Consider the following 17,431-nt stretch of genomic DNA (forward strand, 5'->3'; position numbering starts at 1 on the left):
TTCTCTCCATCCCCCTCCTCTGGAAGCTTATCGCTTCCACCATCCTCTGGGAGCCTTTCATCTCTCCTCTCGGTGTCAGGCAACGGAGAATCTCGAAGCATGGAATTCACCATGTCTTCAGTCTCACGAGCACTCATATCAGGAGTACTCGGAGGCTTCTCCATCGCTGATTTGGAGGCTGAGTTGTCCTCAGCATCTTTCCCTTGGACCGTATCACTAAAAAGGCAAAGTAGTTATAAACTACTCAATATAAAAGGGAAAATCCTATAATTACAAGTTTCAAGGAACTTACGTAGGAGCTCTTTTCAAGGCAAGCCCCTTGATGCCAAATTTGCGGGCAGGCTTCACAACTATGGCCTGCTTACCCTCATCACTGGCTTTATTTACATCGGAACTACTCGCTGAAAGAGCAGTCCCTGTCCTCTTTGACGGTTCCACTATGGTGGAAGGAACAGATTGTTCCACCATAGCATCATCCCAGATGATGCGGTCCGCGGCAATTTTGTTGCCGGACTTGAAAAATCAAAAATCAAATCAAACCTTGTTAATCGACAACAAAAAGTACCCGTTTGAAGAACAACTAGCTACTTACCTGTCGATAGCAGTTTGGGAGGAGCTGGAACGCTTCCTCGCCAACAATCGAGTACCCTTCGGATGCCCAAATTGGGTATCGGTACTCGGAGTAGGGCTGAGCTCCCTATCACTCCTCCCCCCAGCCACCTCCTCATCTACACAACCAAGGCTATACATCAGTATTGTTTATATGAAATCTCATATGGGCATACTGAGACTTGGTTAATAGATCGAAAAACAAAAACGGCGAATAAATGCCTGGCGGTGAAGGACTACTCTTAAAGCGCTCCACATCCTCCTACAGAAAGCAAATCCTATCAGATTTGAACTATGATAAAGTACTCGATCACTACGTATCGACTACTCTTATCAAGTACCTGCTTCGGAGGATTCGCAGCGGAAAATGTATCGGAACAACTGGGATTTTTTTTACATTTTTCAGCGGTCGTTGTACTCTACTAAATGCAACATCATCTGAGATCTCTTCCTTCGAGTATCTTGACGAGTCAGCTGTTCCTCGATACTGGAATCCAAGCGTTTCCCGAGCTTCTAATGGCTGGGTTATTCTCTTCATCTAGTCAAAAACGACTGCTTCCCCAGTCAACATATTTTGCCTCAAAACAGCAATTCGCTCGAGTAGTTTAGAGATCTGACTCTCGTCGACTGGCTTTTTATTCCATTCAGGCCATTGGATTGGAGGGCCTGGAGTAATTGGTGGATAGCTTTCCCACTAGTTCTCGACATAGAACCACTTAGGCTTCCATTCGATTACTTTATTACTAAGACTATATGAAATGTACTCTCTATCCTTTCTTTGCCTAAGTTGGAGGCCCGCACCTCCTACTACATCTAAAACGAAGAAGTCTGGTTGCGGCTTCAAATGAAAAAGGAATCGGAAGAGTTCAAAATGGGGCTCGATGCCCAAAAAAACTTCGCATAAATGCACAAAGATAGAAATGTGAATAAAGGAATTGGGGGTCAAGTGATGAAGCTGGATCCTGTAGTAGCGCAGGAATCCAGAGAAGAAAGACGAACAAGGAAACCCCAATCCTCGTTCCAAATAAGGTGTGAAAGCGACGATTTCCCCCGTATTTTCATACAGATGATCTTTCCCCAAGGCTGGGCGCCATTGGATAACAGATTTGGGAACCAAAAGACGGTTCAAAATTAAAGTTTCAAGGTCAGATTGGGAGCACTTACTTGTGTTCCATCCTTCTTCCCGGGTTGGCTCCGTAGCCGCACCCTTCCCCTTGTTCGCCTTCTCGGGAGCCATCCGAAAATCGACGGATCGCTTCACGCGCATATAATGGCAGAAACCCTAGGGCGAGAATGGGGAGCAATGGGAAACAAGAACTTTAGATCTAGGGGCTTGAGGATGAAAGCAGATCTAAAGCAGTAAAAACAAATGGCGGCCGGTGGGGTAAAATTTAGTTATCGTTTCATTTTATAATGGCGGTGGCAGCACAGTAAAAACACCCAACAAGCCAACGGACTGTTGCAAATTGTGGAAACAACAGGATTTTCTGAGACATTCCTTTTTCAAAGATTACATTCTGCTAAAAGAAAACTCTCACATCCCTAGTCAACTACTCGACTCTTTCTTCCTCGACTGGGATTACATTCCAGAACAAGGAAAAGTACTCGACACAGTACAACTACTTGATATTACAACTGGAGTACTTTTTCCTATCTAACTTTACCGCGACTCAGGTATGCTCGCACACTTCTTGGCTTCCTGAGAAACCTGCTGCAGCTAGATCGGCCCGAGGCCGTGACAAAGTACAAACTTGTTATTCCCATCAAGGAAATAATGATACTCGTATTCTGGGTAGAAAGTTTCAAGAGTATGGAGGCAGATTACAGTAATTGCCTCGCAAGTCCTCTTGTAGCATCTTCTGGAGAAACTTCCCCTTCTCCCAGAATATGTTGTGACAAGATTAAGTCTCCTTACCAGAGATGTCAGTTCTTGGGTACCCAAAAATAGGCGACCCCAAGAATGTGACACAACAAGACCCAACCAGTCCACAGGGAACCTGCCTCATTGGAGGATGCAAGGACATGATGTCCAGAATGGATCTAATGAGAGCATGGGAGTGGCAGGATGAGGTAGCAGGGACTTCTCTTATCACTCACAAGTTCTCTTCTAGCATCTTTTCCTGGAAAGGACTACACAAACTCCATGAGAGCAAGAACACCAAAGATAAGCCATGGCTGCTGAACAATTGGTGATTCTGGCAAAGGCTTCTCCCTCACCTTTTATAGCCACAAGGGGGCTTACTGAAGGAGAACCCGTGACTCTATAGTGCATGCATTCACGGATGCATTCATGGCAGTATTCATGGAGTGATTCACGGGTGCAGTCAAGGACACAATAATTCTCCAAACAGTAACGTCCCATGTGAGCACTGAATAAAGGCCGTACATCCCGGGTTTTATTCCTAAAGTTATTTTGGGTGCAATCAGTGTGGTGTATCCTATTGTATCATTTTTCTGGGATTTTACCCGAAAAAGAGGTCTTTTCGGGTCCCGGATCTGATGAATCCTGCAAATAATATGAAGGATAAAATCTGATGCCACGTCTTAAATATTTAATTCCAAATCTATGCTCGAGGGCTACTCGCGGCAAAAGGGATTTTGATTTAAGGCTCGGGGGCTACGGGATATGTGCATCAGAGATTTATTTTTCAAATTTTTTGGAAACTAAAGAAGGAAAAAGACTGAAGTGACACTCAGCCTGATTCGGCGATTCAACCTAAGGCTCGGAGGCTACTCCATATGGAGTGTGAGTATTTTGCACGCCATATATGATCAGGATTTCGGGGATTGAGCAACTCACAGCCTCGAAGCAACCAGAAGTACTTGGAGGACTACTCGACGTACCCGAAGGAAGGACCAGAAGCAACCTGAAGGATGTACTGACTAATTAAAGTACTCGAAGACGTCCAGCCAAGTACTCGACGCCTGCAGGACTAAGCTACGAAGAGCTCGGGGGCTTGTCAGACCCAGGGCAGCGGGGCTGCTTATAGGCATAGAATGTTCTAGAGTAAGGGATAGCTTATGGATGTACCTTACCTCTCTTGTAACTACCCGAATAGGCGTAGAACTAGCCGCAGTACAAAGGAAACTACCTGATTGTATTGCAGTAGGATTCCAACTGTACTCGGCTAAGGCTTTCCATGTAACCCTGTCCCCCAGATATATAAGGGCAGACAGGGACCCCTTCCAAATGATCATCAACAGCTAAGCCAATACAAACCACCACACAAGACGTAGGGTATTACGCAATTCGCAGCCCGAACCTGTCTATATCTTTGTGTTCCTTGCACCATCGAGTTCTAGAGCCGTCGATCCCTACCTACAACCCCTACTGCTAAGGGTATCCCTGAGCAGGCTTGGCGGTAAAACACCGACGCTCTTATCTGAGATAATTACATGTTCATTCTCTATCACCTTGTCTTCTTTTTTGGATACAAGCTGCAAAATATTAGTTCCAACAGAAGACAAAGCGATATCTTCATTTTGTACAAAACCCGATTTAGAGGAAGGCACTATAACATCTGAGATAATCCATTCTTTTCTAAAAGGCTCATTCTTTCTTTTCTCTGCTCTTTCAAGATCAGCTTCTAAAATTTCAGTAGTGGTCATAGCTATAATAGTAATTTTTCTACCATTATTTTTAAAAGAGCATTTATTGGCAACCATATTATGCAATACATAGTTTATATCATTCCAAGATTGACCAAACAACAAATGACATGCTTGCATAGGTATTATATCAAATTCTGCACTATCCTTATGAGTACCAATGAAAAATTCAATGCGTGCAATTTTATCTACAAATAGATTGTCGCAAGAATTTACCGATTGGATGTTGTACGGACATGGATGTGGTTGTGTGGTCAAATCAAGCTTCTCGATCAACTCCAAACTTGCAATGTTACAGTTGCTATCATGGTCAATGATGACACAGCAACATCGATTCCTCACAACAAAGTAAGTCTGGAACAAATGGTTGCACTCATTTTTCTCTGCCTTCTCCATTTGTTGCACTACATTACTCATGTTGTCCTGCAAAAGGTTAGCAATAGGAGAAAAGACAACAAAAGATTATCCCTATCAGTTACTACCAAAGTGGATAGTGGTGCCTCTCAATACAGCAAAAGGAAGCATCTTACCAAGCCCTTACAAGGTTCTTACCAGCGCTAGAAGTGGATGGTACAACCGGTGGCTGGTTCGTGATACCTGTGAGGAAGTGGTACCAAGATTGCAAGATTCTCTGGGTGTACTGTCCTGAAGTAATATGTGGATCTTGGAAGGAACATAAATGAATAAATATATGTATGTGGCACACAAGTTAGTAACAGATAGTAATATTGAATAAATGTCCAAAGCACTTGTCCTAGTTGCTGGCCTATACGTGTTCCTTGCACCAATTTGTGATAAACAAGAGAGGAAAACAAGTATGAAAGGTAGCAATGAACAAGGACAAGGCAAAAGGCACCACAAACAAATAGAGCTATTGACTATTGCTTATGTGCTTCTCTCTTCTTGTTTTTTCGTTCACTATTTTTCTTTTTTTTCTCAACCTTTTTTTTTTCTCTTATACTTTTGATATATATTTTGTTCTAGAAAGGAGCACACAATAACAAACCACAAAAAATATGATCTCAATTGGATAAAAGATGTGGTCTATGCAAAATAAGGATTGTGCTCTTAAATACATGCCAAACTTGTCGGCCCCGAAATTCAGTATTCCTGATCGAATTTCGCAATTCTAATTTTTGCGAACCTAGTAACCCTAGGATGAAACGGATCTACAATTTTCTGTAGATCTCCGTAGATATAAAGTTTGCACCTTTTTGAGTTCGGACGCAAAAGTTATGACTGTTTTATCGAAGGCATTCGAATTAGGATGTTATATGGACAAAAGATGTGGATCTAATGGATGGTGATGGCAAGGGTTGATGGAAAGTAAAGGGGGATCAAACAAATTAGACTAAATTTGGGCCTAAGACTGGTTCCATTGGAAGTGTCTTGGAATTATCTTTCCAACCATATAAAGTGCGCCAAATCCGAGCCCGTATGCGACCGTGGCGTCCGTTTTAGTGCGGGCTGTTCCTGGAGTCCGAAACAGACTCGAGCTCGAATTCGATTGGGCCTCCAACTTGGGTTGGACGCCCTTGCTGGCCTCGTAAGGAGGTGGCCAAGGTGGAGGATGTCCAAAGACTTTCTTGTCGTGTTCTCCATCTTCATGGGGTATGCTCCAACTTGGACCAGGGTCCCAGTTGTGAATAACAAGCCCGTGACGATGACATAGCAACTTTGATGGACTTGCACTTTGAGAAATATTTGCACCTACAAGCAAATAATGACATGTACATGTGGAACCAAGTGAATTGTGCCAAAAATCATTATGGAAAAGCAGGAGCAAGCTCACATTATAAGCAATGGTCGTATCCGAAGGTATCATGTCCTCATCACACACACACGACTACATGAGTTCTTAGGGGAGGCCAAAGTGGGGGGAAAATCGTCTGAATAGAAAAGTTCAATTTTAACCCAACATCACTGTATATTCATGTTTCTATAATTATGCATGTACACATATTGTTGGAATATAATGACAATCTATTGACTACTCACACATTAACCGTCGTTGGAATTAGAAACACAATCCATTTGAATCCCTTTTTCTCTCTAGCAGTAGAGTCCATGTTTTAAAATCAAGTGATTTCCAGTAGAGGCCCATGTGTACGTGTTTTCAAAAATTCAAGAAATAATACTTTTATATTCATAGCAATGATTGACATGTGACAATTATATAAAGAACCTAGGTACCAAGATATTTAAATTAATTAACCAATAATTTAGCATAAATAATCATCCATACAGTAATTATTTTTATCCACACATTGTATCATAAGTAAATCCCCTCGGCACCAGAAAATTTTTTATGACTCCCTTCTATGCCATAAATTTTGAGAAGTTATTTGTACTTTGAAATTTTGATTTATCCTCTCAGTGTCATTCAGTTATCTTTTTCCATCCATGTGCTGTTAACTATGGTGTGAAAAGATTAACTTGCCCTTTGGCCCCCTCATATCTGCAATGGTGAGAGCTCCACCTCACCCTCTCGCCAGGTCACCGAGATCAAGAACATGATTGTGCAAACAACACAACAGTTTAGACAGGTTCAGGCCGCGAGATTAGTAATACCCTACATCCTGTTTCGTGTGGTTTGTATTGCCTGAGGGGTGAATGATGCTTAGGAGGGGTCCCAGCCTGCCCTTATATAGGTTGGGGGAAGGGCAAGGTTACATTAAACCCTAGAAGGAGTCCTACTCGAGGACTACTCAAGTAGTTTCGTTCTATACCGACTTGTATTAGATGTATAGGAGTAATTTACATGATGTACGAGTATGGGACATGCCCCATCCCATAACTTGAACAGATCCATGCCATGTCAAGTATCTCGTGGCCCGGGTCAGACACATGGCTAGGTCTGGAAGTAGCACCTCCTCAAGATCGTTGACGAAATCATCAAAATCATGATCAAAGGTTGCCATGGATGTTTCCGGTTCTTCGGAGTTGCTCACGTGACCATCGCGTGGAAGAGAATCTAGGACTTCTGAGTGTGTCGAGTGCTGGAGGGTAGCTTCCGCGAGCTTGACCCACTCAGCGATGGAGAGTCCAACTCGATCTGTCCTGGAGAATATGTCGCCAAAGCTGTTAGGATGACAATTTACAGTTCCATAATGAGCTGGGGATTAGTGACCTAGGCATTGGAGGACAATCTCCACAAGTTTGATGCATTCGGTGATGTTGTGGCTGGCCCGATCTATCCCGACCATGAGGTCATCGGGACTGTCCAAAGGTCATCGAGTTGCCTTCGAGCGACTCCTTTAGTTTCCAATTAGATCAGAAAGTCTAATCTCACCGAAGTCATCGGTGATATCGTTGATCACATTGATGAAGACTGGTGCATGTGCCTACGGCCCCCTAGGTTTGGTGAGGTGGCTATTGAAGCCACCGTTGACATTGGCAATACATACCCAGGAGCCAAAGATGAAGGTTGTGCCCTCCTCGAGCACGGCGGTGGAGTTGATGATCACTATTGAGTTCACCAGGGGATTGTCGGTGACCCTCATACCTGCCGCACCAGCTGTTGGTGTTTTCCCAGCAAGCCTACCTAGGGATACCATAAGGTAGTTGATTGTAGGTAGGGAGTCGCCACAATCAGGAATATGATGGTGCAAGCAACACAAGTTTTAGACAGGTCCGAACCGTGAATTGTATAATACCCTACGTCCTGCTTGGTGGTTTGTATTGCCTGAGATGGATTGAAGCTTTGGAGGGAGTCCCTGCCTGCCCTTATATAGTCCAGGGACCGAACAGGGTCAGATGAAATCCTAGATCGATACTAGCTAGGAGTCCTTCTCGAGTACTACTCGAGTAGTTTACTTCGATACTGACTAGTCCTACTCGTATATGAGTACTTTACATGATGCTAGGGTATGTGACATACCTCATCCCTTATTTTGTATAGATTTGTGCCATGTCAGGTATCATGTGGCCCCGGATCTGACACATGTGGCGAGGGTTGTGGGGCCAGCGGTGGGAGTATGGGTGAAAAAAGTTTGGTTGCTTTGGCAGGATCATTTTCTAAAGTGTTTTTAAGCCCTCCGCACTTTGGTACCCTTTAGTTCTGACAAGTAGATCCTCTTTAAGAAAAACGGTGTGCCTAATTTAGTTGAGAAAAGTTTTCAACTGTTTCGTTTTTTGTAGTATTGATGTGGATTGGATGTACTTTAACTCCATTTTCAGTCGACCTTTAGGTGAGGGAGAAATTGGAATATGGTAATTGTGGGAAACATTGTGCATATTGTCTTCGTCAAAAACTTCTTGTGCAATTGGAGTAAATGTAGACGTTTTCGTTCTAGCAAAAACTATATATGTTGTTTCATGTATGGATCTGAAATAAACAAGTAATAGTAGTGGTCATTAAATTCTCAAAGATATGTGGTGTCCTCTTTATTGTCTTAACATATAGTTTTGTAAAATTGTATATGTGATATCTTATCACCTTCAAATGTTTGTGGTAAATCTGTACTCGTTCAAGTACTATAAAATAAAATGCGTGTGTATTTCAAACCTTGCAATAAACTACATGGGCAAGTAATAAATCTCATTCAAGTTGGACTTGCACGTGAAACGCATATAGTAAAAATCATTCAAGTGTAAGAAATATAACTTTTTTCTATTATCAGATGACAATCTTGTACACCACATTTGCATGTAGTTTTGAGTGCACATATTTTTTTTTGAAACACGGTGCAGATGAAGATACTCATATATACGCATATACAGTTTTCCCTCTGAATACACGCACGCATCCCTACGCCACTTCCGAGAGACTGAGCTGGTAGATCCTCAAAATTGACGAAGTCACCATAGACAAGACACCTTGATGTCCTATTAGACGTCTACATATTAAAAAAAAAATCTTATGTTTCTAACTCCTTAGGGGCAGGGTTTGAACCCTAATAGGCCTCCACCACACATTTAAGCAATACGTATACTTTGGGTTGTTCCTTCAAGAGTATGTTTTGCCTCAGGAAATTTATCAGTAACTGCTTTAGCTTCCATACCTCCATATGCATAACAAATTTTTTTGTAAAAAAGATATACATGTGTAAATCACTAGTGCCAGAAAACATTATCGTTTATCAACAATCTAAATTGAAGTCAATGTTGTTGGTTAAGTTATCCATGTGTTTAGTGATGTCCATGACTATATCATCTTTTCTGATACAAAACACAAAAACGTGCTTCGGACGTGCACGGGCGTCGTTGCTTACAAATAACTTGTACACATTAGCTAATGAGCAGACCAGCACCGCCCTTGAACATATATATGGTTTATGGTTAAATATTAGCTGATCAGATTAATTATGTTCGAGCTGGATTAGTTGCTGCTGCGCGCACCTATATGCTTTTCCTTTTCGGAAATACTATACATTTATCCCCCTGCATGCCATATATCCACCAAGATTTCCACGCATGTAATGCGGATCAATCAAATCGTTAGCCTCCATGGACCAGACAATTTACGATCACATCATGAGCATTGTTGGGTTCCCAAATCAGCGCCGATCCTTCGCAATCTCGCCTTTCATTTCGCTGTCGGGGTAGCTAACAAGGCAAATAATCAAAATTTGGTTGGCTACAAAAAAAAAGGTAATCCGGGGAATGCATTTGATTGCTGTTGCCGGCGCACATGCGGGCATGATTCGCCGCTGCTTTCTTCGTGTCACTGTCGTCTTGTCCTTTTGCAGGGGCGTGGATCCATCTGCCACGCCGAATGTCCCTGCAGTGCCACCACTTGACCCTACAAGTTGCCCCCACGAAGAGACGATGAAACATGCTAGTGTAGTATGTTTGGAGGCCAGAACGCTTGCAAATCATTGGTCCATCGCAAGCACACTATAGGGCAATGCAAGCTGTTTGTTGGTTATATATGAATATATTATATATATACAAATAAATACAGATGGTCGGTCCATGGGAAAATGGGATACAATCTCGTTGAACCCATAAAATAATGGCCGTGTTTGGTTATTTTCGTGCACATTTTTCGAGAAGAGAATCTCGTATGCATGGGGTACTAAATAAAGTCTATTTGTAAAACTTTTTCAGGAACGAGTGTAACTTTTCGCGATGAATCTAATGACGGTAATTAATTGGTTATTTGCTACATTGATGCTACAGTAATAGTCCTCTAATCGCGCGTCAAAGGCCTCATTAGATTCGTCTCGCGATTTATAAGGGGGTTGTGGAGATGATTTTGTAATTAGACTTTATTTAATACTCGTAATCAGTGGTCAAAGTAGGGTGAAATTTTTTTCACCCTACAACCAAACACGGCCAATGTATGATTGGGCGTGGCCAAAGGAAAGGGACCAGAACGTGCAGCCACATCCATGGTCCAAGGATATATATATGGTCGCCCCCTGCAGGCACATCGTCGTGGACAGCTCTTTCTCCCTCTCTCTTTCTCTTCAATTGTTCCATTAGCCACAGTCGTTTGAAGATTGATCGGTGTAGTTCACCATGAGGAAGGTGTGCGCCAACCTAGACCGGGAGGACGCCCTGGACACCGTGCTCGAGGTGCCGGTGCCGGAGTCCTACCACGAGCCGTCGTCTGGCCGGGCCGGCCGGCGCCGGCGCCGCACGGTCAAGGCGTGGGTGCGGTCGCACATGGACCAGCGCCACCGGCGAGACGGCGCGCCGCCGTCGCGGGCGGACGTGCAGCTCATGCTCGGCGTGATCGGCGCGCCGCTCGTGCCGCAGCCCGTGGAGGCGAGGAAAGCCATGGCCGGACAGGACATCAAGGAGGAGCCTATTGTACGTGACGTGAGCCACATTTGATTAGCACTGAACGTTTACATGTGTTGATCAACTGGTCGCGATGGCTAATAAGATGAAACAAATCTTTCGTTTTACAGGAGGTGTCTAAGGCCAAGTACATCGTGGAGCAGTACGTCGCGGCGGCGGGCGGCGAGCCGGCGCTGAGCGCTGCGACGAGCATGTACGCGATGGGGAAGGTGCGGATGAGGACCGCCAAGGGGCAGAAGGCCAAGACCGGAATGGGCGTGGTCAACGGCGGCGAGGTTGCCGGCGGCTTCGTGGTGTGGCAGAAGATGCCGGAGATGTGGTGCCTGGAGATGGTGGTGGCCGGCGGCACCAAGATGAGCGCGGGCAGCGATGGCAAGGTCGCCTGGCGCCAGACGCCCTGGCAGCAGGCCCACGCCTCCCGAGGACCCCCAAGGCCGCTTCGCCGATGCGTTCAGGTACCCAATTAAATTAATCTTGGCGATTTAATTTCTTCTTCTCCATATCACAAACAAAAACAAATCATGATCATGATCATAATTTGGTATATATGAAAGCACAATAATATTCATTCCTGAATAACAAATAAAAATTAAGAATTAGGCGATGCACTTGGATGCTTCGTCGAAAATGCGTCCATGTGCATCCATGTGCCTTTGTATCTCCTAGCAAGCATGTACACCGTAATTAACTCGTCCATGGCATGTGCTGCAGGGTCTTGATCCGAAGTCCACGGCGAACCTCTTCTCGACAGCCACATGGGTCGGCGAGAAGTGCGTCGACGGCGACGACTGCTTCGTGCTGCGCGTCGACGCCGACCCTTCGGCCCTCAGCTCCCGGAGCAGCGCCGACGTCGAGGTCGTCCGCCACGCCGTGTGGGGGTACTTCTGCCAGCGGAAGGGGCTGCTGGTCCGCCTCGAGGACAGCCACTTGCTGCGCATCCGCGTGCACGGCGAGGCCGCCGAGACCGCCTACTGGGAGACCTCCATGGAGTCGTCCATCGGCGACTACCGCCCCGTCGACGGCATCAACGTCGCCCACGCCGGCCGCACCATCGTTTCCCTGTCCCGTTTCGGCAGTGGCGTCGCCGCAGCCGCCGCCGCCGGCTCCGATGCCGACGTGCGCGGTAAGAGGACGTGCACGTGCATGGAGGAGGCGTGGAGCATCGAGGAGCTGGACTTCAACATCATGGGTCTGTCCACCGAGTGCTTCTTGCCTCCCAGGGACATGATACCAGCTTGCAGCTCCAAACCAGTAGACAAGGAGGTCGATCTCATCAGCAAGAAGGACGCTGAAAAGTGTCCAGTTGGAAGTTCCAAGAACAGTGACGGTGGCAGCGTCCGTTCGGCGGCGGCAAGAAAGGCGCTTGTTCCGGCGGCGACTGGGCTAGGCTGGTTCTGGCCAGCGAAGGTTGTGGCGGTGGAAACAGTCGAGGCCGCCGAGTAATTGGTGTCGATCAGCGGGGGAGCCTCTTTGTATGATGTATGCATAGTTCCGGAGGCGTGTATTGCCGCGCCCCGTCCGCAATAGCAGCAACAAGATCTGTACAGTTTTTCTTTTGCTATATGCATAGTTGGAGGTCAGTTGAGAACCAGCATGGATCTTTTCCTCCACTGGAATTCTCTACACGGTGAGATCTCTTCCGTTTTACTCAACGTCAATCGACTGAAATCTTGTTTTTCTGTCAGTCGACACTCTCCGTCACCGGATCTGCGGCTGACGGTGGATAATGCAATCTTTTCGGGTCCGCAATCCGGTTCAGGTTTGTATTGTTAGGATTCTTGGGTTCTAAATCGACAAGATCGAGTTCTGTACATTAGATCGGGCATGGGAAAAACGGGTTCTTGTTATGAATACAAGTGAATCAGAGGTTCTTCCCTAGTTCTAATACATGAACGAGAAAGGGGTGAAGGAGTAGACCAATACAGTCGGAGTGGAGTCGCTACTTCTCGTCGACGCCGGATCGGTGATGGCGGGTTGCCCTCGACAGCACCTGGAGAGGACGACGAGATGGCGAAGAATGACGCCGGTAGAACTTCCTGTCTGCACCAGCGCCCCCTTGTGATCGGACGGGTCAGGGCTGTCGGTGGGGTTTTTGTGGAGCTGCAATCTGCTTAACCGAACCACGGGATCCCACCTCCCTTTTATGGCACTGTGCGACAGGGTCCACCAACCATAACGGACTGGGCGCCCCCAATCAGGGCGCATCAAGGGTCTGGCCCGATCGTTTGATCGGGCCAAGAGATCAATTCCAACATTCTCCCCCTTGATCTCTTCTTATTTCTTATTCTTGTTCTTTTTCTGAGTTTGGTCCATCCCATCACAGATCAATGTATAGGGCGTGCCTCGTCATGACAGTTATTACCGTCAAATTAACAGCCACAATCACCTTTCCGTTCTAAAATAGAGTCTTATTCTTGGGCCCTCTTTGTCTAGGAATCATAGGTCTTCCCTCAACCCCATGCCGGCTAAGCGTTCTCTGAACATATTGGGCGGTAGACCTTTTGTAAGTGGATCCGCTAACATCTTGTTTGTTCTGATATATTCTAGACAAATTGTTTGATCTTGGACATCTCCTTAATAACATAAAACTTGATGTCGATGTGTTTGACAGCACCACTCGACTTGTTGTCATGAGCATAGAACACTGCTGGCTCGTTGTCGCAGTATAACTTTAGTGATATTTCTATGCTGTCAACCACTTTCAATCCGGGTACGAATTTCTTAAGCCATGTGACCTACCCTGAGGCCTCATAACATGCTACAAATTCAGCATACATCGTGGATGATGTTGTGACTGACTGCTTGGAGCTTTTCCACGATATCGCTCCCTTTGCAAGAGTGAAGATATATCCAGACGTGGATTTTCTATCACCCGCATCTCCTGCAAAGTCTGAATTTGAATATCCTTCTATTTCTAAAGATTCTGATTTTCTGTATGTCAGCATGAGACCTGTTGTACTCCTCACATAGCGCAAAGCTTTCTTTACCATTTTTCAGTGCTCTATGCCTGGATTACTCTGGTATCTGTCAAGTACCCCAGTAACAAAACTCAAGTCAGGGCATGTGCACACTTGTGCATACTGTAAGTTTCCGATAGCTGAAGCATAAGGCACTGCCTTTATTTGTTCGAGCTCGTACTTGTTCTTGGGACACTGATTTTTCCCGAAACTGTCGCCCTTGACTATTGGAGTTGGTGTAGGTTTACTCTTATGCATATCATATTTCTTTAATATCTTTTCTAGGTATGCTTTTTGTGATAATGCCAATATCTCATTTCTTCTGTCTCGATGAATCTCAATTCCTAAAATGAATGAAGCTTCACCGAGATCTTTCATATCAATCTTTGAGGATGATGAAAATGAATTTCCAGTAGTAGATCGACATCACTGCTAGCTAGCAGAATGTCATCCACATACAGGATGAGGAAAATGAATTTCTCATTCTTGAACTTTGCATAAATGCAATTGTCCTCTTCATTTTCTTTAAATCCAAACTTTCTTATTGTTTCACCAAATTTCAAATACCACTGCCTTGAGGCTTGCTTCAAACCATAAATCGATTTCTTCAGGCGGCACCCTAAGTTTTCTTTGCCTTCCACGACAAAACCTTTCGGCTGTGCCATGTAGACATTTTCATATAAATCCACATTCAGAAATGCCGTCTTCATATCCATCTGATGTAATTCTAGATCATGATGTGCCACTAAGGCCATGATCATTCTGAAAGAATCTTTACATGAGACCGGAGAAAATACCTCATTGTAATCTATTCCTTCTCCTTGCGTAAAGCCTTTCGCCACAAGTTGCGCTTTAAATCTTTCTACGTTCTCTTTGGAGTCACATTTGGTCTTGTAGACCCATTTGCAGCCTACTGTTTTGGCTCCTTTAGATATTTCTTCTAAGTCCCAAACTTTATTGGCACTCATAGATTTTATTTTATTTTCCATGGCTGCAGTCCACCACTTGGATGAATTCACGATTCTCATGGCTTCTTCAAAAGAGGTGGGATCATCCTCTATTTGAATTTCTTCACTATTATAGACTCCATAGTCATTAGCTAGTCTTCTGATTCTTTGTGGCCCACTCGGGGCCACTGCAACTAGCATCTCTTGAACAGGAGGTGGCTGCTGCTCCCCCTCATCTGTGGCAACGGGTTCTATTGGATCTTGAGGAGGTTCCTCATTTCCATTTGCTGCCACGTCAAGAGAACTGACAACAGACATTGGCACTACAGTTTCCTGCACTATCGGTGCCACAATAACAGGCAACGAGAAATAAAGCTCTTGAGTCATCAGTGTGGGAACGAATACCCGCTTCTCTTCAAGATCAATTTTTCTGGCTACCATGCTCCCCCTGATCATCTGATCTTCTAAGAAGGCAGTGTGTCTTGTGTCTGTAAACTTCATGTGTCTATCAGGACAGTAAAAGCGATATCCCTTAGATTTTTCTGGATAGCCAATAAAATGGCAAGGACAGTAAAAGCGATATCCCTTAGATTTTTCTGGATAGCCAATAAAATGGCAATTGACTGTCTTGGGATCTAATTTCCTAGTATTTGGATTAAATATCTTAGCCTCAGCTGGACAGCCCCACACACGAAAGTGATTAAGCGAGGGTTCTCTTCCTGTCCATAATACATACAGTGTTTTTGGCACTGATTTACTTGGCACACGATTAAGAATGTAAATGGCAGTTTTAACGCCTCCATCCACAAGTTAATCGGTAGTGTGGAGTAGCTCATCATACTTCTGACCATATCCATCAGGGTACAATTTCTTCTTTCTGCTACTCCATTCTGCTGAGACTCGTCCGGTGTCGAATACTGGGCAACTATGCCATTTTCCATAACAAACCTCGCAAAAGGTCCAGGAACTTGGTTATAAGGGGTGTGCCGACTGTAGTACTCCCTCACGGTCGGATCTTACTATCTTGATCTTTAAATCATGTTGATTTTCTACTTCTGCTTTAAATATCTTGAATTTATCCAATGCTTCCGATCGTTCTTTAATTGGATAAATATAGCCATAACATGAATAATCATCTATGAATGTTATGAATGAATCATAACCATCCACAGTAGTGACAGGAAAGAGTCCACTTATATCTGTGTGGATTATTTCTAAAACTCCCGCACTACCTTTGGCATCTTTCTTTATTTTCTTAGCCAATTTTTCTTTAATGCAATCGATACATTGTTCTAATTCTGAAAATTCTAATGGCGGAAGAATTGATGCTTTCACTAAGTGCTCTATTCTCCCTCTCGAAATATGGGCTGAACGATAGTGCTATAATTTCGATGAGATTGCATCAATTCGTTTGCGTTTCTTTGTAACATTCTCATATGAGGAGGCATTCTTCTATACTATAAAGGATGAAAGAATTGAATACAATTCTTACCCACTCTAACCCACCCACTCCTCTCACAAAGTACCTCTTTTAGAACCACATGGAAGATCTTAGTGCTTGACCAAACCTCAAAACACCATCAATGAAAATATTTCTGCCACAAATCCTTGTTTTTTCTCATCATGTCGTCGCGCTTACCCGCTTATGTACCCGCCCGACCCCGCCTCCCATCTCTCCGAAAAATCCGCCGTCGCTCCCTCTCTCTCTCTCGCCCAGATCGCATCCCCTCTGTACCACTGTCCGCTCTCTCACCCAGATCTAGGGTCGCCTAGACCATCCTCACCACCCGGCCACCACGCCAACAGCTGCTCGCCTCCACGCCCCACCACCGTCGTAACCCCTCGCTGCTGCTGCTGCTGCTCCGCCACCTGCTGCTCCTCCTCCTCCTGCTGCTACGCCGCCGCACCTCCAAGCCCCACCCGTCGCCCTCCCTCCCGAACCCTAAAACCGCGAGCCGTCACCGCCCATTGCGGATGGGGGGATCCAAGCTAGAGGTGGATGGAAATGGTGACAGATCGTTGCCATACCTCTACGCCCATTTCTGGATGCAATTCTGCGCAATTGGGGAAGCATCGGGGCTCACCTGGATTGGTTGAACGTGGCGGAGGCGGCGGCACGGTCAGTTTGCGGTGGTAGGGGCTAGGGTTTCGGGGATCGTGGGGCATTTTGGGGATGAGAGTGGGAGAAGGTGACGGGATTGGCTCGCCTGCTTCTCGTGCTCGTCGTTGGGAGGCGACATGGGCAGAGACGACGACGCGACGGGGTGGAGGAGACGATGCACGAGAGGAGGTGATGGCACCGAGGAGACTGTAGGGGAAGGCGGCGCGATAGGAGCCAAGGAGATGGCAGGGGATGGCGGCGAGCAGGTAGGAACGATGGCGTCGGGGGCTACGGCGAGTAGGTAGGCGGCGGTGGCAGCGGATTGAGGCGAGCTGGGAGCAAATTCGCATGCGGCTATAAGCAGGCGGGTAAATCCAGGCTCGGAAATAAAATAATTTAGTTTTAGGCGGAATCATTCTCCTTTACTGTATTTTTTAGTCTGTTTAGGTGTTGTTAAA

At 45.3% G+C, this 17,431-nt stretch overlaps 1 protein-coding gene across 1 annotated transcript; it reads left to right on the forward strand.

Moving 5' to 3' along the window:
* Positions 1 to 10,612: 10,612 nt before the first annotated feature.
* Positions 10,613 to 12,713, forward strand: LOC120663309. Its single transcript, XM_039942124.1, has 3 exons — positions 10,613 to 10,977; positions 11,079 to 11,423; positions 11,680 to 12,713. Exons 1-3 carry the CDS (start codon positions 10,684 to 10,686, stop codon positions 12,409 to 12,411), a joined length of 1,371 nt encoding a protein of 456 aa, XP_039798058.1. The 5' UTR covers positions 10,613 to 10,683; the 3' UTR covers positions 12,412 to 12,713.
* Positions 12,714 to 17,431: the final 4,718 nt, after the last annotated feature.

This window comes from Panicum virgatum, chromosome 3N (genome assembly GCF_016808335.1).
Source record: "Panicum virgatum strain AP13 chromosome 3N, P.virgatum_v5, whole genome shotgun sequence".
In the NCBI taxonomy this organism is placed as follows: domain Eukaryota; kingdom Viridiplantae; phylum Streptophyta; class Magnoliopsida; order Poales; family Poaceae; genus Panicum; species Panicum virgatum.